Source organism: Paroedura picta, chromosome 2, assembly GCF_049243985.1.
Source record: "Paroedura picta isolate Pp20150507F chromosome 2, Ppicta_v3.0, whole genome shotgun sequence".
Classification (NCBI taxonomy): Eukaryota; Metazoa; Chordata; class Lepidosauria; order Squamata; family Gekkonidae; genus Paroedura; species Paroedura picta.
Genome location: NC_135370.1, coordinates 161,016,990 through 161,041,285, shown reverse-complemented (window position 1 = coordinate 161,041,285; position 24,296 = coordinate 161,016,990). Strand labels below are relative to the sequence as shown.

Here is a 24,296-nt window from a genome sequence, read left to right as displayed (position 1 = left end):
TTGCCCAAAAGGATCCAGCAAAAAATAAAGGGGAGGTTCCTAGTGGCTGCTGGATCCCGCCTTTAGCAGTTGTGCCAAACTTCCAATCCTCTTCCCCCTGCAGCTACAAAGCAGGGGGGGAATCCAGCCCAAGACCACAGTCAAGAGAACAAGCTGTTCTCCGTGGCGTCCTGGGCTATAGGCCCGGGACCAGCACACATGGTGCCTTATACAGGCTCCATGGCTTGCCCTGACGCCATGCGTGCTGCGAGAGTCGAGAGACAGAGAGAAGGAGGGGAGTCGGAGAACACGGCGCACATTCCACACACACACACACACACTGTGGGCCCAGGGTGAGTCGGCTGCTAAGCGGGACAGACAGTGGCAGCAAAAACGCTCGGCGGGCCAGATAAATATCTTCAGCAGGTCGCATGTGGCCCACAGGCCGTAGTTGAGGACCCCGGGATAAACTATCAATATGAAAGCCAAGGTCAGTGTTACTGGAGAGAAAAACGGCAACGCACAAGGAGGAGATGGCTTGTTCCCAATAGTCATTTCCACTGCTGAATGGTCCTTCCATCACTGGAGACTGACTTCCCTACCTCCTCTTACTCACTGCAGCCCAAAATGTTCCCAAAATGCCAGTCCCGCCAAAATTACTTTGTCTATATCCTGCCTTTCACCCCAATGGGGGCTCAAAGTGGCTTACATCATGCTGTTCTCCTCCATTTTATCCTCACAACAACCCTGTGAGGCAGGTTAGGCTGAGAGTGTGTGGCAGGCCCATGCGAGCTTCCATGGCCCAAGTGGAGATTCAAAACTGGATTTCCCGGATCCTAGGCTGACGTTTTAACCACTGCACCACACTAACACTCCATTCAAATGATTCTCGGAATGAGGCGTGCAGCAGGGCAGAAAGAAATTTAAAAGAAGAATAAAAGCAGCAAATATTTAACGGCTACGTAGATCAATATCAGCAGCACTTCTGCTATATAAGCAGCTACTAACTCATCATAATCAGGCTCTTCATGTTTGAAATCACAACTGCAGCCTACAGACACACGAACACACATGCATGCATCCACTGGAATGACATTAATCTTCCTCTCTCACAGGAGACTGCCACCTGTTTTTATTCCTTGGAGAAGAAGGGGTGAAAAATCTTTGTCTTGCACCCACAGACTACTTCAGCAGTCAGGAAGGAGTTCTACTGAGTCACTAATGACTGCCTCCAGAGTTACTGCTTCTGCACTGATTGGTCAGCAGACATGATTTCAATCTATGCCCACACAATCGAGACACACAGAAATTGGATTCTGTGGGATCAGAGGGGGCCCCTAGCAACGGTGCCTCCGGGCTAATGGCTCCCACTTTGAAAACGGCACAGAGCAAGACAAGGCTCCAGTAATGACACTGCTCAGCGTCTGATCCCAAACCAGGAAAGAAAAGAAGGCATTTACTGCTATGAAAAAATGTCAGGACCCGGCATCCGGAAGGACTTGTACCCAAATCTATATTTGGAAAGTGCTGCAGATCAGGGTCCCAAAGGTTAGCAGCTGATGTGCAGCATTCAGAAGATACGACACAGATGAATAGACACAGGTAGACGGCCAAGCTCCTTGTACTTACTCAGGGCCTATCTAATCCAGAGGTTTCCTACTGGCTGCCAATCACAAGAGATGATGTTTCACACCCTTATTTCCTTCTGTGCCTGAAGAAAGCTATAGACCTGAGCCAAGATTGTTCATAGTATCTTACTAGGCTAGTTCCTAGCTTCAGTTCACAAAGTGCCTGGATGAAGCCCTGGAGTCCCCAACACAGAGAAGAGCACATTACAGAAAATGGCTTCCTTTGATCTCTTGAAATTAACTGTTTACTAAAGATGTTGTTTTACATTCATAGCCTGAACAGCGTTCAGTGGAAACAGGAAAAGCCAAATACACAAATTACTTCATATATCCAAACATGGGCGCATGTCCAGAATTTTATTAAGATAGATTCAGGTGGGGAGCACTCTTGGTCTGAAGCGACAGAACAAAATTTGAGTCCAGTGGCACCTTTAGGACAAGAATTTTATGAATTCTCAGATAGGTTTGAATAAAATCTATCGGATTTATACAGAGCACTGAGAAAACAATATGGTGAACTTAAAACTACAAATTCTTTCAAATGAGAAATCTGAAGGGGCATGGCATGGTGGATGATTATGCTGGACTGATCAATACATGAAGCTTTCTTGGACTGAACCAGACCCTCGACGACAGTATTGCCTGCTTATGTATTCAGAATGACAGAGAGCTCACATATCCCCTCCTGCCTGATATTTTAAAACAAAACAGGAGAATCCATAGATTAAGCTAGGCCCTTCTGCCTTCCAAGCAGATGCTCTACCACTGAGCCACAGCCCTCCTGCAAATGTTGCCAAATATATAACCGGCTGCTTAAAATGCTGACTTGAAGAGTGACAAACCGATATTAGCAGAGCACAAACCACATTTTAAAGATCGAAGCAAACGTGGCTCTAGAGAGCTCTAAAAATAGCTGATCAAACTGAAAGGAAGCTTACAGCTGGCACTTCAATTACTGAGCATTGTATAAAAATGTGTTTTAATCAAAATCCTTCAGCACTGCACCTCCTTCAAAGATGACATCTACAGCAAGGCAAAAAAGGAATAAGTTGCCAACAATTAATGCTCAAATCGGTACGTGTTTCAAGGAGCTGGGAAGGAAGGTAAGGGACAAAATACGCCGCAAAAGTGTCAGTTATCTCAATCCTAAACAGAGTGATACCCTTTCGAGTCAAAGGCCACAGAAGAGTGTCATGCTGCTTTAAAAGGCAATGCATGTTATCCGTTGCCTTCCAGATCACTCTGAGTTCCTTCCTCTAAAGCAGGGGTAGCCAAACTGCGGCCCTCCAGATGTCCATGGACTACAATTCCCATGAGACCCTGCCCGCAAATGCTGGCAGGGGCTCATGGGAATTGTAGTCCATGGATATCTGGAGGGCCACAGTTTGGCTACCCCTGCTCTAAAGTCTCAAAAGCAAAGCTGTACTATGAAGTTATTAGCCCTGTTAATGCTTCTACAATGTGGTAATCTTTAAAAATCCTTTAGCAGGACAGCTGACCAAAGGAGAGGGGTAAGCAAAAAGCCAATAGCAGCAAAGTATCTGCACTTGCACAGAGCATCCCGGTCCAAGTACGCTGTGTAAATTTGGTGGACCATTAGTATCACACACATGATGCATTTTAAAAAGGTAATGTTAAAAATATATCCAAAATAACATCTTAAGAAGTACCTGAGCAGATAAACAGCCCTTTCAATGTCATTGAGTTCTTCATCAACTGTTAATCTTTCTATTTCTTCTGGTGTCTGTCAAGTGTGAAACACAAATTAACATTATTAGCTTCTCAAATCCATGTTATAAACCTCTCCACTTGAGTTCTCGAGCCAATGCCATTGCAAACATCGGCAGTAGTCCTAAAAATACTTTCCTAGGAGTCAGTCCCATTGAACACAATGCGGCTTACTTCTGAGTAGATCTGCTAAGACACACGCCCTTGATCTCTGGGGTTGCTGCGATCTGTTCTAAAGCAAGCATGTCTTGCATGACGGTATTGTGCTTTACAGCTTGAAAGACCAGACCACTGGCAATTAAGTCAAGAGCTCTTTGGTTATGAAGCTGCTCTTGTACAGAACCAGCAACCCACCGAGTTCAGTCTGTTTGTCTTTTCCAACTGGCAGCAAGGTCTCTCTCCCATAAGCAGGGATCCTTTAAGGAGCAATGTCAGGAGTGACCCCAGGACGTTATACATGCAAATCTACTTAGCTATGTCCCCTGCCCATTTCCTCAATCAGACTGACAGGCTGTAATTTTTAAGTCACTTAGTCTGAAACCATCTCCAGGAAATCTATGAAACTGTTCCAAGGCAAAATGTTTTGAGGCCTACGTTTTTTAACCCTTGACACTCCTCACAGTGTTTCAGGAAGCTCACTTAAATGGCAAATTGGATTTTCTCTAAGGAACAACACAGGATACCAAAAAATCCAACATTATATAAGCATAAAACCTTATTCCACCTAAAGTACTCAGCCTCTGGACTGCTTCTCTTCTCGAAAAATTTCATTTCGGACAGCTTCACAGGAAAACACCGAATTCTTACCAACATCTATTAAACCCATCTACTCAAATTAAAACTGTGCAGCGCCTGCACAACAGATCCCAATCCGAAATGCCATTTGATTTGATTTTTTCTTACATAACTTCCCCTTTAGGGGATAAAGACCCATAGATTACCCCCCTCCCACACACACACACACATCACCTATAGAGGTCCATACCTTTAGGCTCCTGCGCACGGGCCTTTCTATAATAGTAAGTTCCTGCAGGTCTTCTATGTAACCAAACAGATTGTTCTGGCTAAAATCCATTTTGTAGGAGAAGATGATTATCGGATGCATGTACTACTCCTCGCTGGACGCGTCAAGTCCTCGGCAAAGCAGGGGCGGTTGTGCAAGCTTCACATCGCACTGAGGCCGGAGAGGAGACGAGGAGCGGGAGCGCGCACCAGCACTCTCTCGGGGATGCGATGGTGGAGGTGGGCGAGTGGAGGCTGCCGCCGCCGCCGCTACCGCCTCCTCCTCCTCGTAGGACGCTGCTGAGCCCCCACCGCCCAGGAGGAGCCTCAGCAAACACAATGCGGCACCGGCACCAGCACCAGCACAGCCCGCCGCCGCTGCCCCAGGAGCATCACTGGCCGCTCCGCCCAGGCTCGGCCAAGGAAACTTTCTCGCCGCAGCTTCACTTCGGCCTCGGCCCCGCCGGCGTTTCCAAGGAGAAGGCGATCGGCAACATTTCCCCTCCTCCCTCCCTCCCTCGCGAGCAAACAGGCGCCCGCCTGCCCTCCCTCCCTTCCTTCCCCCCGGCGCGGGACCCGAGCCCGGCTGCAACTTTTCTCCTGCGCCCGGCCGCTTCGGCTCCGGCCAGGAATGGAAGGGAAGGCGGGCGAAGGAGGGGAAGGCGCCTTCCCCTCCGGGAGCAGCTCACGGGAGGCTCTCGCCCGCCGATCCTTGCGAGAGCCGGCAAGGGCAGGCTGGACCGGGGAGGAAGGAGGGAGCAAGTTGCCTGCCTGCCTGCCTGCCTGCCTTGGGGACCACTGGGTCCAAGGGGCGCGCGGGGAAAGCAGCTCACCTTGGAGCGGCTTAGGGGGGTGGGGGTGATTTAGCCTAAAGGGAGGGAGCGGCTGCTAGCCAATGCGCAGTTTGGAGAATGGGGGAGAGGCGAGTTGGGCTCCTTTGGGGGGGGGGAAGAGGGGGCAATGAATGTGCCTTCTTCGGGGGGACGGGGCGAATCCCCGCTTCCCACGCGAGCCGGGAGCTGCTGGTGCGGCAAATGGAAGAGCTCGGCTCGTCGCCACCCCCTTCCCCAACGGCGAGGGAGGAGAGGCGAGCGGGGGGCGCGCCGACCAGCCCCCTTCCCAGCTGACCGGGGGCCTCTTAGGGGCCCTCCGAGGGATGCGGCTTCATAGGCCCGGCCAGGCTGCGCTCTCCGCCGCTGCCGAGGCACGGGCGGCCGCCCAAGGCGCCTTGCAAGCCGGCGAGGGGAGCAGGAGCTGCCGGAGCCTCCGCCGGTCTTCAGCGCCGAGCTCGTCGCCAGGGCAACGAGCCACTACAGCGGCCTCTGCGGGGCAAAAAAGGCCGCCCGAGCGCCCCGATATCAGAACGCGCCAAGAAAGTGGGGGGGGGGGGGATTATCGGCCATGCCATGGCTGCCCTCGTAGCCCTGTCCGTCAACCCTGGGTGACGGGGTCCTCATGCTTGGGGGTGGCCCGGCAGCCCTTCATTTCTTGTGGGCTGACTGAGAAGCACTAAGTGCAAGCAGGCCCTTCCCTCGACGCTTCTTCCAATGCACACGTTAAGGTTTAGGGCCGTGTTTGGAGCATTTGACCCACCGCCCCTCCTTCGTTGTCCCGATATCGCAAACCCAAGTCGGCTCCCAAAGTTGGGGGGGGGGGGGGGAAGGGAGGGGGCGGGAGATAGTTTAAACGGAAATGCAGTCTGATGAAGTGAGCTGTGAGTCACGAATTTTTTAACACACCGGAATGCAATTGTTTTTAAAGTGCTACTAGGACTCTTGTAGATTTGGCTTTTAACAGAGTTAACATTCCTCTGGGGTCTTTATGATAGGACTAACCCCCCCCCACACACACACACACACACATCACCACACCAAAATAAATGGTTCTGAAATGAGTCCAAAATCCCGCTTTTCTTCCCTGTGAGATTAAAGAGGGAAGAAGCTGAACTGGGTTGATGAAAATCTTGACACCAGTTGCCAACTCAGAAATGAGGAAATTCCTGGAGATTTGGGAATGGGAGCAAGGATGGAACAATTAATGTCTCCCCTTCAAAGCTGCTCTTTCCTTTGGGGGAACAGTCCCCTGTAGTGTGGAGATTGGCTGCAATTGGAGGTTGGCAATCCTATCACTGCCCCAGTTGCCACCTCTATTAATATTTGTCATTTCATCACAGCAGGTTTGAAAATGTCTGCCTCTGGGTTGCGTAGCCTCCTTTTTTTTGTTTGCTGTCAAATGGCAGCCAATCTATGGAAACCCCTGAGGATTTTCAAGGCAAGAGATGTTCAGGGGTGGTTTGCCATTGCCTGCCTCTGTGTATTGAATACCTTGTGAATACCTCGGTATTCCTTGGTATCCCATCCAAATACTAATCAGGGCCAACTCCACTTAGCTTCCAAAATTTGATGTGATTGGCTTACCCTGGGCTATCTGGGTTAGGGAAAACCATAAAGTCCCTTATGTACTGCAGAGGATTCTGGGCATGTTCTAGCACCATTCATGTCTTGGTCTCCTTGTCAGCCTATGACATCTGATAGTGTAGCCTAGACCATCATCCAATTATTTCTTACAAAGTAAGGTTTGTAATGCTGAACTCTTAAGAAAAAGTGATCAAACCTTTTTCATTAATTAACCTGGTAATTTTTCTAAGCATGCCAGGACTCCTTGGGAAACAATTTGAAAAATATCATTCATGACACAGCAATGCTGCCAAGCAGGGAAAGGCTGGGTTCAGAATTCACCTATTTAGCCTGCGGAATAACTCCAGATTCATTCACTCCCTGGCATATCCAGAAGGATCTGCAGTAGCAGGCATGGAGAAACACACTCTGCCTGTCCTCAGAGAACTACAGCCATTCACAAGAGACCATGTCAAACAAGGTAGACTAAATAGTCTGGCAGTGAAAGTCAGCTTCTTATGTCCATATGAATCAAGCTGCCCCAAACCACTCTAGATATAGCAAGGGCCACCAGCAAAGACAGTTTTAAAAGGGAAATAGACATAATTTATAGGAAATAAGCCCATCAGTGACTACTAGCCATGATGACTAAAAGGAACTTCCCAGTACAAAGGGAGTAATCTTTGGAACACTAGTGCTAGGAGCCATCCTTATTGGCCATCCTTCCCATGGAAAACACCGCCAATTTGTCCAGCCTTCAGGGCCGTCAGTATGCTATCATTGATTTAATGTTCTCACCATTATCCTATTGCCCTATTATATTGTTCTTTTGTTATCACTGTATAATTATTGTTCAGCTACTGAATTATCTGTATTGTTTGCCTGTTTTATGTAAACCACCCTGAGCCTCACAGGAGAGCAGTATATAAATATAATAAATCAATAAATCAAAGGCAACGGATTGATCATCATGTGAAACAGGATGCTGGACTACATGAACCATTGGTCTGATCCAGCAAGGCTCCATTTATAACCTTTGATGGATACCTGAGGTTCTCTATTTATGCAATTAGGAGAGACAGCTTAGTGTAGAAGAAGAAGAGTTGGTTCTTATATGCTGCTTTTCTCTACCCAAAGGAGTCTCAAAGTGGCTTATAATCGCCTTCCCTTTCCTCTCCCCACAACAGACACCCTGTGAGGGAGGTGAGGCTGAGAGAGCCCTGATATTACTACTTGGTCAGAACAGCTTTATCAGTGCTGTGGCGAGTCCAAGGCCACCCAGCTGGTTGCATGTAGGGGAGTGCGGAATCAAACCCAGCAGGCCAGATTAGAAGTCTGCACTCCTAACCACTATACCAAGCTGGCTCTTAAGAGTGGTTAAGAGCAGTGGCTTCTAATCTGGTGAGCCAGGTTTGACTGCCCACTCACTCCTCCTGCACAAGCATCCAGCTTCGGCTCGTCAGTCCTGATAAAGCTGTTCTGACTGAGCAGTAATATCAGAGCTCACGTCATTGGTCAGTTTCAGTTTAATTTCTGTGAAAGAACACTTGCATAATTTTATGGTAGGAGGTCACCGCAACATGAGGAACTGTATTAAAAGGTCACGGTATTAGGATGGTTGAGAACCACTGCTTTAGTGGCTGGTGGAGGTCTAAAATTCAGATGGTGCACACAGGGGCTATACACATTGCAAGGATAGTCCTTCAGCGTCTTCTGACACATCTCCCTGATAATATGGTGCTTCTGGGGTATCAAAGCTTTACATTTGCTGGGGCCTTCTCATTGAAATCTCACTTGCTCATTCAGAGAGCTCCATGCAAGTTAAACAGCAGTTCCTTCTTCCTGCCACTGCTGCCGCCCATTTGTTGTCCCAGATAACCATTGGGCAAGCAAGACAGCCGCAGCAGAGAAAACTGGCATTAGGTCTTATAGGTCCCTAAAGCCTTGGCAGCTGTCCAAGGATGCCAGCCCCAGCTGGTACCTTTACAAATAATTTTGCCCCAAGCACTTTTCGGAGCTGTTTGTGTTGGACAGAAGCAGAGATGACCCGTCAGCTGAAAATATGTGGGCAGAAGAAAGTAGTTTTCAAGCTGGCAATGGCAAAAACTTTATTCAAACAATATAAGCAGAATGAGTTCCCTAAGTACAACAGGCTCGTTTTTGTTTTAAAGTTGATTTCTACGATACTAACAAAATTAGTCTTCAGCAAGCAACCTTATATTATAAGACATATCTTCATATATCCTCCGGGAGCAGCCGCAGCGAGAGTGCTTGCCAGCCCAAAGGGAGCCTCCCATGGCAGCGCCGCCGGGGGGGGGGGGGGTCTTTCCACTCCCTTTAGCTGCGGGCCAGAGGGAGCCGCAGCCACCCTCTCACACCCTCCTGCCTGTGGCCCCTTTCAAAGCCCATTTTTAAAATGGCTTTGATACAAGTATATCAATAACACCAATATTCCCTATGAGATTGCTGGTTATATACGTTAGTTATCAGAGATAGTAGCAGCTCTAGGGACAATATAGACTGTATTCTATGGTAGGATTTACTTCTATGGTAGCATTTACTATGGTAGGATATTATGAAGAAACAACGTTCCTTTTATTGTTTATGTTCCATGTGAACCGCCCTGAGCCTCAAGGGAAGGCAGTATATAAATATGATAAATAAAATAAATAAAATTTCTTTGTACTCTGATTTCCTCCCCAATGGGGACCAAAGCTGTTTACAATATAAAAGAGGAAATACAATAGAAATAAACCAGAGACAGAGGGAATGTTGGTTCATGAGTAGGAGCAAACTTTCCCCTCACTTTCAGCTGGTACCCTTGGTCATGCCCAGACCTTAAATACCTCTGAAGCAAAATCCACCAACAGATTCTCATTTCCTGCCAACAAACAGTGGATCTGCATATTGTTGAGTATTGCAACATTGTCTTCCTTTACACCTAGATTTCCTGTTCATACAGGAAAATGGTGAATAAAAAATAGGTTATACCAGTCATCCCCAACCTTTTTATCACCGGGGACCGGTCAACGGTTGACAATTTTACTGAGGCCCGAGGGAGGTAGTCTTTTGCCAAGGGATGTCACCACCATCACCTGAGCCCCTGCTCCACTTGCTTTCCGACAGTGCCCCTGACTTCCCGCCGCTCGCTGGGTGGTGCTGCCAGCAGCAGCTGCGCAGTGCCACACCAAGGGGGAGCCCCAGCCATGGCAGCCGCTGGAGAGCACCAAAGGTGACCTGGTGGAAGAGTGGCAGGGCTGCCCCCGAGGCAGCAGCCACGGAGGAGGACGAGGAGGAGCTGTGGCCTGGTACCGACTGATTTGCGGACCGGTCCCGGTCCCCGGACCGGGGGTTGGGGACCGCTGGGTTATACAATAAAGGTTAGTAACACATGGTCTGGATCATCATCATTTCCTGTTCATACAGGATAATCCAGGATGGGGTCATCAACATGGTAACCCTTGCCAACCTTTCCTATCATCCCCCAAATGTTTTTTTTTTAGAGATGGGGGGGGGAATTTCCCAGCAAGGCTTCTGATGGGCCCTTGTAGAGTTTTAAAACTTGTGTTTTGGTAGCCACCAGTGCACATAGTGAATGTAAGCTGCAACAGCCATTCCATTGAATCCACGGGTTCAAAAAGGCTGATGACTCCTAGGAAGTGTATGGATTGAAGAGTGCAGTAGCCAGTGATATAGTCGACCAGCCCTCATTCCTGCAAGTTTCAGATTTTTCAATGAAGACAGAGGATAAGTGGTATCCGAAATGACTGAAACTAAGGGAAAGAAGGAATGCTATAAGAGGATAGTTGTATGGGTGACCTCCCTAAAGAGATAATGGCAACATTTATCTACTCCGATGGGCTGGGGGCCTATTGCATGTTTTAAGGGAGGGAAACAAATGGGATCCTGTAGAGCTGAAGACAGACCTTTAGAACCACACAGAAGCTAAAATAGCATTACCTCCAATATTTCACGAGCGCAAATAGAGAGATACAGTACTTGAAACATCACTAAGGTTTATTGCCCACGGCACCGCTACACTTAGGTATTTCTGAAGACTCTACTGTACTTATTTACTCTGCAGGAACCTATGATTGCTACTGTCTTGTTCGTTGGGGTAAAACTGTGCTGGGACAACATTTTCCTTGTCGTATTATGAACTGTTTAGAATTAGAATAAAACCGGGCAGCTGCAGCATGTGAAACGAGAGACTATGTATCCAGTGGTGCATTCACAGGGAAGCCAGCTCTGGTTTGGGATATTCATGGGGGAGATTTGAAGGTAGAGCTTGGAGTGGGTTAGATTTAGAAAGAGGAGGGACCTCAGTGAGGCACAATACCAAAGAGTCCACCCTCCAAAGCAGCCATTGTCTCCAGGGGAACAGATCTCTGTAGTCAGGAAGATCTCCATGCCTTACCAGGAGGCTGGCAACCCTATGCCTTCATGATTTTTACACAGGCATGTGCAAGAGACAAGATGTGACCACCCCCCCCCCCCAATCAGAGCTTTAGATTCTAGAGAGATGAACCCTGAAATGATGACGCTCTCAGACGACACTAACCAGATTTCAATAAAACACATATGGACCATTTATACACTGGGAACTTCACTGCCCCAGCTCCTGGGCAGGAGCACAAATCGGGGGGCGGATGAAGTACACCAGGCCAAATGCTCCCCCCATGTGGGTGCAGGAAGAGGTGCAGCATGGCATGAAACCTCCAGTGCATAAACGGTCATGCTGTTCCCAGCAAAGGCAAAAACTAGCAGTAAAGCCAATGATGGGGAAACAAGGAGCATTCCTTGAAGAGCATCCAATGGTGGGGGGGGGGGGTGGATACTGTGTCTCACACATTGTATGTCAAAGCTCTGTGTGGTATTGTGCAAAAGAAGCACTGATTGTCAGTCCTTGCAAAAATGGATTTAGGGCTGCAGCCCAAGGCTCGGTGCCTCGAACCATTCCGCTGCCTCCGAAAGGCCTATTGAAATCATTTCCATGGGGTTTATGCCAGCACAGCAGCTCCTGTTCCCCTCCTCCATGTTGTGTAGGAAGAACTCTCGGCTACAGAAAGAGGAAATAGCAACCCAGCCAAGCCCACCAGTCTAGTTGGGCGGTGGAGGGGGAGGAGATTAAATGGTGGGCCCTGATTTGAACATTCTAATTATACTCCTTATACCGAGCAGACACTAAAAGACGAGGGAACAACCAGAAACGCTTCTGCAAATGACAATAATGAAAGTATGAAGCAGCAGTTTCTTAGCAACAAACGGCAAGTTGTGTTAAGTAGTGTCCTTATTTTTATCAGGGCTGGTGTGTATCGACATCTCTATTCCAAGAATTCATACACAGATATTTCACCGTTCCCCGCATCTCATATGTATTATTTTACAGAGTGTGTTTATTGTGACAGCGAAGGTAGCTGCTTCTGTTCTTTACAAAGGGATTTGTCATGTGGAGATTTCCCCTCAGATCTGGTGCTGAACGGCAGTTTTTCTTTTTTCTTTTAAAGCTTGTTCCCAACATGGTTACCCATTTGTGGTCTCATGGATTCCTTGCTCTCTCTCTGTGCTCTCACAACTAACCTTTGATTCATGAGGAACCCATGTAAAGGCAATAAGTGGACAACCATGTTGTAAGGAAACTCTTAGAAACGAAACTGCAGTGGCTCAGTTCAGTCCAGCAAGAGAGAGAGAGAGGCCTTTTGCAACCATAGAATAGACACATTGGCTTGGTCAGCCACCTCCACCTGATCAGCAAGTCATCTGAATATTACATATTTACAGAGGTATCCACACATATGTCCCCTTCCCATAATCAGCAACATTTGGAAGGCTAATCATGTGGAGAGGTGTACATAGATCACAATTCAGAAGTGTCCGCTTCTGGCACTTTACCAAACAGGGTTTGGACCTTAAAATGCCCACTTCTAGCACTTTACCAAACAGGGTTTGGACCTTAAAATGCCCACTTCTAGCACTTTACCAAACAGGGTTTGGACCTTAAAGGGTTTGGACCTTAAAGGCTGCCCGGGCGCTTGGGAGGCTTTTGGTGTCGGGGGGGGGGAGGAAAAAGCCTCCCCAGGGCCCGGGCAGCCCGGTCGCTGGCTTACACAGCCGGCAGTCGGGCTGCCCGAGCCCTGGGGATGCTTTTTCCATCAAGCGGGGGGAGGCTAATGCCTTCCCAGGGCCCGCCCAGGCCGATCACCGCCTGCTACAGCCGGCGATCGCCCTCCCCGGGCCCTGGGGAGCCTTTCTCCATGGAGGGGGGGAGTTCTGGGGTCCAAGCCCTTCCCACCTGCCCAGCCAGTGCTGCCAGGGCGGTCAGGAACGGCTAGCGCCCACTGTATTTTTTTTACAGCAGGCTTAATTTCTAGTAACTATATACAATTAAAATACCTTTAAAATATTCAAACTATAGAACAGGTATACATACCACGTATTGAGTAACAGGTATACAGATCACATATTGTGTATAATATAACGTATCAATGAACGAAATTTAAAAAGTTATAATCATATTACTCACCGTTAATTTTAGACGTTACAAATGAAATCGGTCAGACCACCCCTGGAGTACTGTGTCCAGTTCTGCAGGCCTCACTTCAAAAAGGATGTGGATACGATGAAGAGGGTTCAGAAGAAAGCGACAAGAACGAATCAGGGCCTGGAGACCCTCTGAGGAAAGTTTGGGAATGTTCAGCCTGGAGAAGAGGAGTCTGAGGGGGAAACATGATTGCTCTGTTTGAGTATTTGAAAGGTTGTCACTTAAAGGAGGGCAGGGAAAGGTTTCTGTTGGCAGCAGAGGAGGGGACCCGCAGTAATGGGTTTAAACTACATGGAGAACAATATCAGCTAGATATCAGGGAGAGGGGGGATTTCACAGTCAGAGTAGTTCAGCAGTTGAATCTGCTGCATAAGGAAGTGGTGATGTCCCCCTCACCGGTGATCTTTAAGCAGCAGCTGGACAGCTACTTATCATGGAAGCTTTAGGCTTGTGGTTCTCGACCTGGGGGTCAAACAATCCTTTCACAGGGGTCGCAGCAGGGTGAGCAGCTTGGCAGGGGTAGATCGAGATCGAGCGTTCATCTGTCTGGAGCAGCAGAAAAGAGCGAGATCGGCATGGCGGGACAAGAGGCAGAACTGAACTGAGAAACCCCAGGAAAAAAAACAATTTATATACAATCATGAACAATGGATCGTCACACCATTGATCAGTTTTGGCTTAATTTCTGTGAAAGAACACTTGCATAATGTTATGCTTGGGGGTCACCACGACATGAAGAACTGTATTAAAGGGTCACGGCATTAGGAAGGTTGAGAACCACTGTTTTAGGCTAGCCCTAAATTGAGCAGGGGTTGGACTAGATGGCCTGTATGGCCCCTTCCAACTCTGTGATTCTAAATAGCGTAAAATCACTGACCTTCACTTTCTCCATAGAAGGTTACTTTCCCTTCTGTAAATGCTAAACGGATTGAGTTGCCCAGGCCTGTGCCAATCCTTATCTATAGGAGTGACTGCCCAGTAATGTTGTGTCACCCCAGGTTCCAGCTTTCCAGTAGGTCATTTTCCCTGTGGCCATGGTTGTTTCTGTCACAACATTAAACCCATGACTTATTTCATTCATCCTGTTGACAACAAAAAATATTACCTCAAACGTTTAACAACATGTACCAGTGACTGTGTAGTTTATGTTATAAAATCTGAATGTGAGAAACTATATTGGCAAGACAACCAGGCCTTAAAAACAGAGACTGTCTGAACAAAAAAGTAAGATTTCTCACAAACAAATTGGTGCTCCTCTTCTCTAACAGTTCACAGAATGTAATCACAAACCCTCAGATTTCAGGTTTGGGGTGCTATTTAAATCAGATAGATGAGATGACAGAAATTTATTAAGACAAGAAACAGGATTTTGAAACTGAGAACCTTAGACCCAAAACAGTTACATGACATTACTTGGCAGTCACTCCTACAGATAAGGGTTTGCACATGCCTGGACAGCTCAGCTTTCAACTGATAATGCTATAACTATTACCAATTTTTCACCATCCAAAAGTCCCCCAGTGGCAGGGGAAAATCCAGGGTAAATGGTGTCCAGGAGGTACCGAATGAGCAAAACAAGAACTCTCTTGTAGAAGCTTCATTACCAGTGTGCATGCATCTCCATTCACAGTGTAAGGACTACAAAACCTCAACAGGTTCTGCATTCCACAGACAACAGGACCCCAACCCCCCCCCCTTCTTTTTTTTTTTTGGCCATCAAATCATAGCCAAGTTATGGCAAGCCTGTGGAGTTTTCAAGGCAAGAGATATTCAGGGAAGAAGAAGAAGTTGAAGTTGGTTCTGATATGCTGCTTTTCTCTACCCGAAGGAGTCTCAAAGTGGCTTAGTCGCCTTCCCTTTCCTCTCCCCTCAACAGACACCCTGTGAGGTGGGCTACCCAGCTCAGGGCTATCCATCTCTTCATAATGGAAAAGAGGAAGCCCTTCCACAGTAATCTGAGACACAGTGTCTTACTGTTCTAATAATCTCAAACAGGTCCACATTATGATTTTCATGGGCCCTAGGCATTTTTACCTTCATGGGCACCATCTACTATAAGAATATCAATATTAAAATATTTTCAATGTTGACTACTTCAACATTCTATTTTTGTTTCTGTTTTAGGCAAAAAGTAATAGATTTTTCTGGTTTATAACTTAACATTCAATATTCAGTATTCAACAACTCAGTGTTTACTCCACTGTGATTTTGTTTTTCCACTGTGGTGCAGTTGATGGTGGCGTTGTATTGATGGTGGAAAGTATCAAACATGATACCTGCCCAAAGTGACAAAATTTAACTTCCAGTAATTGAATGAATGGAACCAAGAGAACGTAGAATAAGGACCTGAAGATTTGTATATAAATATTCAGGACAATAGAAGGAGGTACTGGCAAGTATTAAACCCTGCTGCAGGTTTCAATTTAAGGCTTATTCGCTGTAATATTCTACAAAGAATGCATTGGACTCCTGTGAAATGTTTTAATAAAGGCCAGATTGCTGCAGGTATTAGAAGTGGGGAGTCTCTTTGAAACATATTATGAGTTCGGCTGGCTTGTGAATGTGGGGTCAGAGAATGTTAATGTTTCTTAAATGACTGTGGATGGTCCCCAGAGGTCACTTCCAGAGGTAGGGTCTGATGAAATGAGATCCCGGAAGAAGCATATGTGAAAAACAGCAATCAGGCACTTGAATGGACAGAGAGAGAAGCAGAAAGTGAGCAAGCTCAAGTTTTAACTGGAGTTAGATTAACCTGGGGATGCAGCCCCAAGGAAGGCAGGGGACAAGGCTGCACAAGTTGTTCTCAGAATTTCTGAGAGCTCTTACAGTCCCCGGATGAAGAAAATTCCCTCCACTCTCCCGTCCACATTTTCCATCCCCGATCCAAACAATGGAAGAGTTCTTCTCAAAAGATAAGCGCAGTGATTATTTAAGTAAAATATATTTGCCTTATGTGCTCCCAGTGAAATTCCTGAGGTGGTTTATAAATAAGTACATCAGAGCCCTGCTAGATCAGACCAGTGGTTCATCTAGTCGTGCATCCAGTCTAACACAGTGGCCAACCAGTTCCTCTGGACAACCAGTCATAGAAACTGACGTCTGACGTTGCTTTCTGACAATGAGATTCAGAGGATGAGTGCCAGTATGTGATGTGATCCAGGAGACTGCTATTCAAAACAGAAAAGCTAATCACTCCGTTGGGTACACACCAGGCTTGAGTTGTATCTAAAGTACTGCCAGTTGGTGGAGTGGTTAGGAGTGTGGACTTCTATTCTGGCATGCCGGGTTCGATTCTGCACTCCCCCACATACAACCAGCTGGGTGACCTTGGGCTTGTCACGGCACTGATAAAGCTGTTCTGACCGAGCAGTGATATCATCTATCTCCGAGTAGAGAAAAGCGGCATATAAGAACCAACTCTTCTTCTTCTTCTTCTTCTTCTTCCTCTTCCTCTTCTTCCTCTTCCTCTTCCTCTTCTTCTTCTGTTATGGATCCTACCCATTAAAAAAACGGTTTATTGCACAGGTAGAATTGTGCTGTCCCTTTTATGTTTCTGCTTGCGCATCATTGGAGCCAAGCCAAGTTGTTTAATAATTTCAAAAGCAAACAAAATGAAATCACATGAACCCATCTGTTATACACTGTTAGACATTGTTCCATGTGCGCAGTTATTTTGTTTAAAAATAAATAAATTAAAGTGTTTTCTGCAGCTGTAGTCGTGCTATGCTTTGCAGACAGTGAACTGTACTAAATACATTCCCCTCAGGTATTGCTAGATCTAGCCCAATATGAAAATGAAGTAAAAAGCTGGCAATGTCAGTAGAAAGAATAAACAGGATTCTAAACATATTGATCAACTGGAAAATAACAAGACTTGGCAAGGAGATAAAGAATCGAAATCTCCAGGATTTTGAATTTGCAGAGAAAAAATGGCAATAGTCTCAAGAACAGGAGAAAGCAGTGCTGAAAAAAAGATCAAGAAGCAGGAGGGGGGAAAGCAGCTCAGTTGGGGCAGCGTTAAGTTGAAGAAAACAGGAATTTTTGTCCATAAGAGATAACAAAGGAATCAAAAGACACTTCTTGTTTTAGAAAGGATATAAGAAAGGCAATATTGAATGCTAGAACAATGGACAGTAGAACTGAGAAGATAAAGAGGAGAGGACAGGCCTAATATTGACCTCCGAGATTGTTCTGGCCTAATGTCAAATTATCTCTGTAGGCAGGGTATTCCACAGAGTGGGTGTCACCACATGAAAAATCCCTTCTATGTTTGTGTTCCTTGCTAAGAATATAGCATCATACAAGAGTATAAGAAGGTCTAATAATTAAACCAAACAGAGAGAAACAGACCTATCCAATGGCAATACAATAAATATATTCATAAAAGAAAGAAAAGCGTCCTTTTTTGTAGTTTTCCTTATCTCTTTATTCTGTAGGACTTCTGTCAAAACGGAATCCAGGTAATATCTGTTTTCAGTGAGATTCTTTCATCAGTGACAAGTCCTCTGAGTCTTCAGTATTTTTATCAATTTTATAAGTATTGAGAATTTAATATAATACTGGCCACAGACTCACATAGGTATGGGGATACTGGTCTGTACTGACATGTTCCCCAGTATTGACTGTGTCAATACAGACTGGTATCCCCATACCTATGTGAGCCTGTGGCCAGTATTATATTATTATTATTATTATTATTATTATTATTATTATTATTATTATTATTATTATTATTATATATAAGGTTTAAATTCTCAATACTTATAAAATTGATAAAAATACTGAAGACTCAGAGGACTTGTCACTGATGGAAGAATATAGCATCTCCTACTCTCAGGGGACATGGAATAAAATGGGCAATGTTCTCAGAGCCTTATCACCACCTTCAAGCCCTTCCAGGTCTCCTAAGCCATTTTGACACACCATAGGTTGAGAAGAGGGAGAGAGAGAGAGGCCCAAAGTCATTTAAATGAGATCCATGGCTGAGTGACTAGAACCCAGATGTCTCAGATTGTATTCGGATACTCACATTGTCTAACAACATTTTCAGGTGGGTGGCCACATTGAAGCAGAAGAACATTTGAGTCCAGTAGCACCTTAGAGTCCCTGGATATCTTGTTGGTCTCCAAGATATTAGTGGACTCATATCGAGTATCCAACGATGAATGACTCCTACCTATGGCTCCTACCTACCCCTCAAATATGAAAGTAGCATCTTCAGGGATGCAAATAAGACTTTGTTTCTGTCCTTGAAGTTAGTGAAAACTTCAGCAATTGAAGTACATTCATAGATGACCATGCTACAGTTGCCTATAATTGACAGCTATATCTATAGGGCAGAGGGGATGTGCATTGTTGTTATGGTTGCTACTCGTTTGCCTTTTTTAACATATTGATTTCAAGTGTGTTTTTATTTTTATTTTCAATTGGAGCCATTGTAAACTGCTTTGCAAGACCATACTGGTCAAATGTCAAGTTTCAGAACAAATAATACATTCCAGCTCTCTGTGGCTCAATTCTTCTGACCTCTTTGCCAGTTTTCAATCCGGATCAGCAACTGTGCCCTTAACAGAGGGTTAATCTGCAGGGATTAGCAAATGAAGCTTCTCAGGGCTGGGAAATGCACCTGTTATATTCCTTCTGTTCATAAGAGAAAGACTTGTAAGGATGTCCATAACCATGTTATAGTATACCAGTGTGTGAGGGGGAACCACCTGACACAGTAGGTCCTTACCCTTTAAAAGCCCATGTGTCCATGAATGTGCCTTTAAATGTACCACATAATGAGTTGCCAACCTCGAGGTAGGGCCTGGAGATCTCCTGCAATTCCAACTGATATGCAGACAACATAGTGCAGCACCTCTAGAAAAAAAAAGGCTGCTCTGGAAGGTGGATTCTGGCATTATACCCTGCAGAGGTCTCTCCCCTTCCCAAGCCCCATCCTCCCCAGGCTCCCCCCCCCCACCCAGAATCCCTAGGGCAGGGGTAGTCAACATGTGGTCCTCCAGATGTTCATGGACATGGACATCTGGAGGACCACAGGTTGACTACCCCTGCCCTAGGGATTTCCCAACCCAGAATGGGCAGCCCAAGCCACGAAGCTCTTTGTCATATTTCCTGCAACAGACTAGCAAGGCTACTCCACTCCACCACCACATCCAGAGAAAGACCAGTTTGTCTCAAGCGATGAAGAGCACTGATTTGCTCTGGCTCGGAACAGCTTCTAAATGCTGGGTGCTGCACTCTCTGCAAAAGAAGAAACTGTTCCCTGGCACCCAGAACATCTGTTCAACACGGGTAAGAAACAACTCCAGATCAGAGAGAGATGAACTCACACTCGTTGTTGCAGTAATTGCCTTGGACTGCCTGCCCCAACCTTTTCCTTCCAGAAACCTCCTGTCTGCTGCCTCTGCCCTTGTGTCACATTGTAAGGGAAGCTGTTCCAGCCATCTGCCTGCCTTAATGTGCGACTCCAAAATCCTCCATTATCCTAATATGTAATTTAAACAGCACTTTTCCATTGCCAAGATCAACCTGCAAAGAGCTCTTGATCACACAGGGGAAAAAGAAAAATTAACATGCCGTGTCTCCTCGCGGTGTGCTTTCCACCTACAACTTCTTGTGACTTTCTTTTCCCCAGTCAAGTTTCTCTGCCCGTGCTACTTCTCTCAATGAAGGGGTGGAGGGGGGGGGGCACAACAACATGGGAGAGAGGGAGGGGAGGAGCAGAACAATAGGGAAAGCAAGAGAAAATGACACGGTTTGTATTGAGGTGGAGCGTGAGGTGACATTTAAATCAACACGGCTATTGTACTTGGAACATTAACAGCCTTACTGGGTCGGAACAGCAGACACTTAAGAGAAAACGGTCTGAGCTCACATTGCACAAAAAGGAGCACATTCTGGGCCTGTTCATTAACTCTGACAGTGTGACATTCTCACCAAAGTGGTGTATTTCAGACACACTGGATGCCACAGATGGTAGGATTCGTTCACAATCTATCATAGTTGTGCAGAAAAGCAAATTGCACAAGTGTAGCTTTTCCCCGTGACAGGATTACAGAGGTGAGAAAAGCTGCACTGTCAATGTTCTCTCCTTCTCCTTCTCCTTCTCCTTCTCCTTCTCACAATTACCCACTGGGTCCCAGTAAGAGTTGAGCTGAGGCTCTTGCAATTTCTATTTTATAATGTTATTGTTATGATCATGTTAAGTTATTATTGTTATAATGTTATTACTGCTATCACCTGTTACCATATGTTATCTGTATATTTTCCTGTTTTCTGTAAACCGCCCTGAGCCCTTGGGGAGGGCGGTATATAAATATAATAAATTAAATAAATAAATAAACAATACTTCGGTTTCAATGAAAGAAAGGGATGAAAACAGAAACAGTAGACAGGGCAGGAGGAAACATAATGCATTGGTAAAAAAATGCATGTTTGGATATGACAAGAAACCTAAACCAGCACAAGTTTGGCACAGATGGTGGCTGTGGCGGAAGGGGTGTAAAATGCCAATCCCATAAGGAAGTGGTAGGGAGCACGTATAAACTGTTCCAGTGCCCGAGGGCTTATTGAATAACTGGATGAAAAGGGAGTTGTAAATAGTATTTAAAATAGTATTTAAAAATTAATGTTTGCAGAGTTTGTATTGTAGCAAATGTAATTCTGAACTCTGTCATAATGTTGAAATTGGTAATTTTGAAATTGGGAATTTAGAGGCTCCTGAAAGAGTTGTTACATAAAAAGAGTTTTATATGTTTCAAAAATCAGCTTTATATATATGGCGTTTTGTAGAATGGTGATAATTTAATTTTAAGAAATTACCTTCAAAATTTTTTACCTTCTCCATCTAGTCATAGCCGGTTTGTGACAACCCCACAGCATTTTCAAGATGAGAGATATTCAGAGGAAGTTTGCCATTGCCTGCTTCTGGGTCACAATCCTGACAGTTTCCCATCCAAGCATTAAGCGAGGCCTGGGCTATCCAGGTGAAGACTCTTTTCTATAAATTATTATTCCGGCTCTTATATTTCCTCACTTGCCCATTTATTTTTCCTGGCAAGGATTTCTATGCTTCTGGTGAAAGAGAGACAGAAATTCAACAGGTGACTTTTCCCTCAGCACAGGCAAATCATGAAACTTGAACTTTTTGTTGGTGTTGTTGTTCTCATTAATAAAAGGTATGCTTGTGCAAACACAACCCAAGGGAAGGGAGCCCAGTGTGGGAATATGAATCAGCTCCCAGAAGGTTAGGAGAAAAATATAAACAGAGCATTGGCAATGAATAGGTCCAGTGATGCACACATCAAGCTAAAATGAAATATAATCTGACAGAAAAATGTCCAGTTACCAAACACAAAAACATTTCCACAAATGGCAGGTGACAAATAAATGTCAGTACTGCTGTTTGGAGGCAGAAAATGGCTAGCCTGAATACTTGTCTTTCAACTTTACTATCCACGTCTATTGGCTGTTCATTGTTAAAAGAAATAGCAGCAGTCCCTTTTAAAATCTGTATTTTAATTATTTTTTATTATTAAATTGGATTTGTTACCTGCCTCTATCGGCAAACTGTCTCACGGCGGGTTACAGAATAAAACCCTACATAAAACAATTATAACCCCATTAAAATATAACATACACCCTGGTGGCGAAAAAAGCTATCTTACCACCCCACAACTAATCCTCTCATGGTGCATCGTGGGGGCATCATGGACGACGATGGATCGTTCTGGTGATAGTCTGGCCTAATGTAGACTCGCCTGGATTCTCTCTCCTGGAGGGACCCATGATCTTCCATGCCATGGCCTCAGCCATAAACCCGGTGGAAGAGCTCCATTTTACAGGCCCTGTGGAATGCAGAAAGCTCCTGCAGGGGTCTCAGCTCTTCCGGGAGCTCATTCCACCAGGTTGGGGCCAGGACCACAAAGGCCCTGGCCCTGGCTGAGGCCAGGCAGGCCAGGAATCACCAACAAGTTGGAGTCTGCAGAATGTAAAGCCCTGCGGGGGGGATAAGGCAAAAGGTGGTCTCTCAGATATTTGAGTCACACACCATGAAGGACCTTGAAGGTCAAAACCAGAACCCTGAACCTAATTCGGACTTCAACTGGTAACCAATGCAGCTACCTCAGCACAGGCTGGATATGAGCCCTCCAAGATGTTCCTGTGAGGACCCTAGCTGGAAGGAAGAAGGTTTATTAGCAACATGACCTCTTCAAGGCAGGAGAAGCAATTGACCAGGGGGGAGGGTGTTTCTTGATTTAAAATTTGGTCTATACGGAGCAACAAAAAGTTTCATAGAATGCATAGAACTCAAAAATAGCATTGTAATATATATATATATATATATATATATATATATATATATATATATATATATATATATATATATATATATATATATATATATATATATATATATATATTTCAACATAAGTACCATTTGCCAGGTACCCCCAGATGTCCCTCCAAAAGTGGGACAATGTGGTCACCTTACACCAACGGGGCCACAGGAAGAGGGGGACTGGGGAGGGGGAGTCAACTGCAGGGCTCCTGAAGCCAGCCTCATGCTATATTCACTGAATAGATTTTTCAAACAATTTCCCCCCTAATGCAGTTCTGAGTGTAACTACTGGGGGTGTGGGGGTAAGTGGAGCCTTGCTGTAAAGTCTACTACCAGGCTGAGGAGAATTCAGAAGTTATGCAGATTTTAAGTGGGTGGGCAGAAGGAATTGTGTCGGTGGCTCTTGTGGCCCCTTTCTTGCCTGTCCAGAGAAATGGTGATTGCTACTTTGGGATCAGAAAGCGAATTTCTTCCAGACCAGTCTGGCCAGTGGTTCTGGGGTGTGTTTTTAGGGGGGAGGGGAGCATCATCTGGGCATGGAATTGGGGTCAATGCGAGTGGGCAGGTAGTTGTGAATTTCCTGCATTCCACAGGGGATTGGATTAGATTACCTTGGAGGTTCCTTCCAACTCTATGATTCTCTCTGGTGATCAAACCCATCAGTCAAGCCATGGCTGGAGCAAGGCAGGACCAGCCAGGTCAAGCTAGTCATTGCCAGGAAGAAGACCTCTCACAGACTTCCCTCTTTCCTTAGTTTTACCCAGCTCTTGCACAGCCAGATCTTGCAAAGGGATCTAGCAATTCCCCCTCCAAAACCATTTGATTGTCTTGTTCTTCATTTTTCTTAATTCTTTCCCATAAATTTTTCTCCATAATAAACACACCGGAGCTATGGGACAATATGCGGCTGTGCTCCATCCTTGAAGCTTTTTATTTGTATACCATCATTTTTTTATCTTGGTTTTTCATGTTGTTTTGTCCTGTTCAGTTTGCCCTTCCCTTGGTTAAAAAGGTAAAGGTATCCCCTGTGCAAGCACCGAGTCATGTCTGAACCTTGGGGTGACACCCTCCAGCGTTTTCTTGGCAGACTCAATATGGGGTGGTTTGCCAGTGCCTTCCCCAGTCATTACCGTTTACCCCCCAGCAGCAAGCTGGGTCCTCATTTTATCAACCTCGGAAGGATGGAAGGTTGAGTCAACCTTGAGCCGGCTGCTGGGATTGAACTCCCAGCCTCATGGTCAGAGCTTCAGACAGCATGTCAGCTGCCTTACCACCCTACGCCACAAGAGGCTCTTGACTTGGTTAGTCAGTGCCAAAGTCCCCATTCCCACCCTTGCTTGGTTGAGGTGGGAGTGGGGTGTCATGAAGACTGAGTGGATAAAAAGGCTTGGAGTGAGTTTTGGCTGTTGGCCTATTATTGTTTGATATATGTGGTATATAGTTTTTATTTCTTTTAAACGCAAAAACAGTTGAGATTCTGTTCTACTCTCAATTGTGATGTCTACTGTTTTAAATGTACTGTGTCTGCTCACCTAGGTGATTCTAATGATTATTAATGACCACCTGCTGAGAGTCAATTGGAGCTGTGCTCTGTGCTGGAGTCCTATTCACTTTATCTATTATCTATTTTTATGAACCATTTGTATTGTCTCTGGGTTGCCTTGTCCTGTCTTTGT

The 24,296-nt window shown here is 45.6% G+C and overlaps 1 protein-coding gene across 4 annotated transcripts in view; it reads right to left on the bottom strand.

The window, feature by feature from the left end:
• Positions 1–5,670, bottom strand: part of PPP4R4 (protein phosphatase 4 regulatory subunit 4) — a 118,719-nt gene extending 113,049 nt beyond the window's left edge. Inside the window, exons 1-2 of one of the 4 annotated variants that reach the window (XM_077323560.1) lie at positions 4,321–5,670; positions 3,278–3,351 (exon numbers count right to left, since the gene is read on the bottom strand). In XM_077323560.1, the coding sequence (XP_077179675.1) occupies positions 3,278–3,351; positions 4,321–4,440 (194 nt within the window). In that variant the 5' untranslated portion in view covers positions 4,441–5,670. The remainder of the gene's footprint in view (positions 1–3,277; positions 3,352–4,320) is intronic. The other 3 variants (XM_077323561.1, XM_077323562.1, XM_077323563.1) reach the window with 3 other exon arrangements.
• Between the last annotated feature and the right edge of the window lie 18,626 nt (positions 5,671–24,296).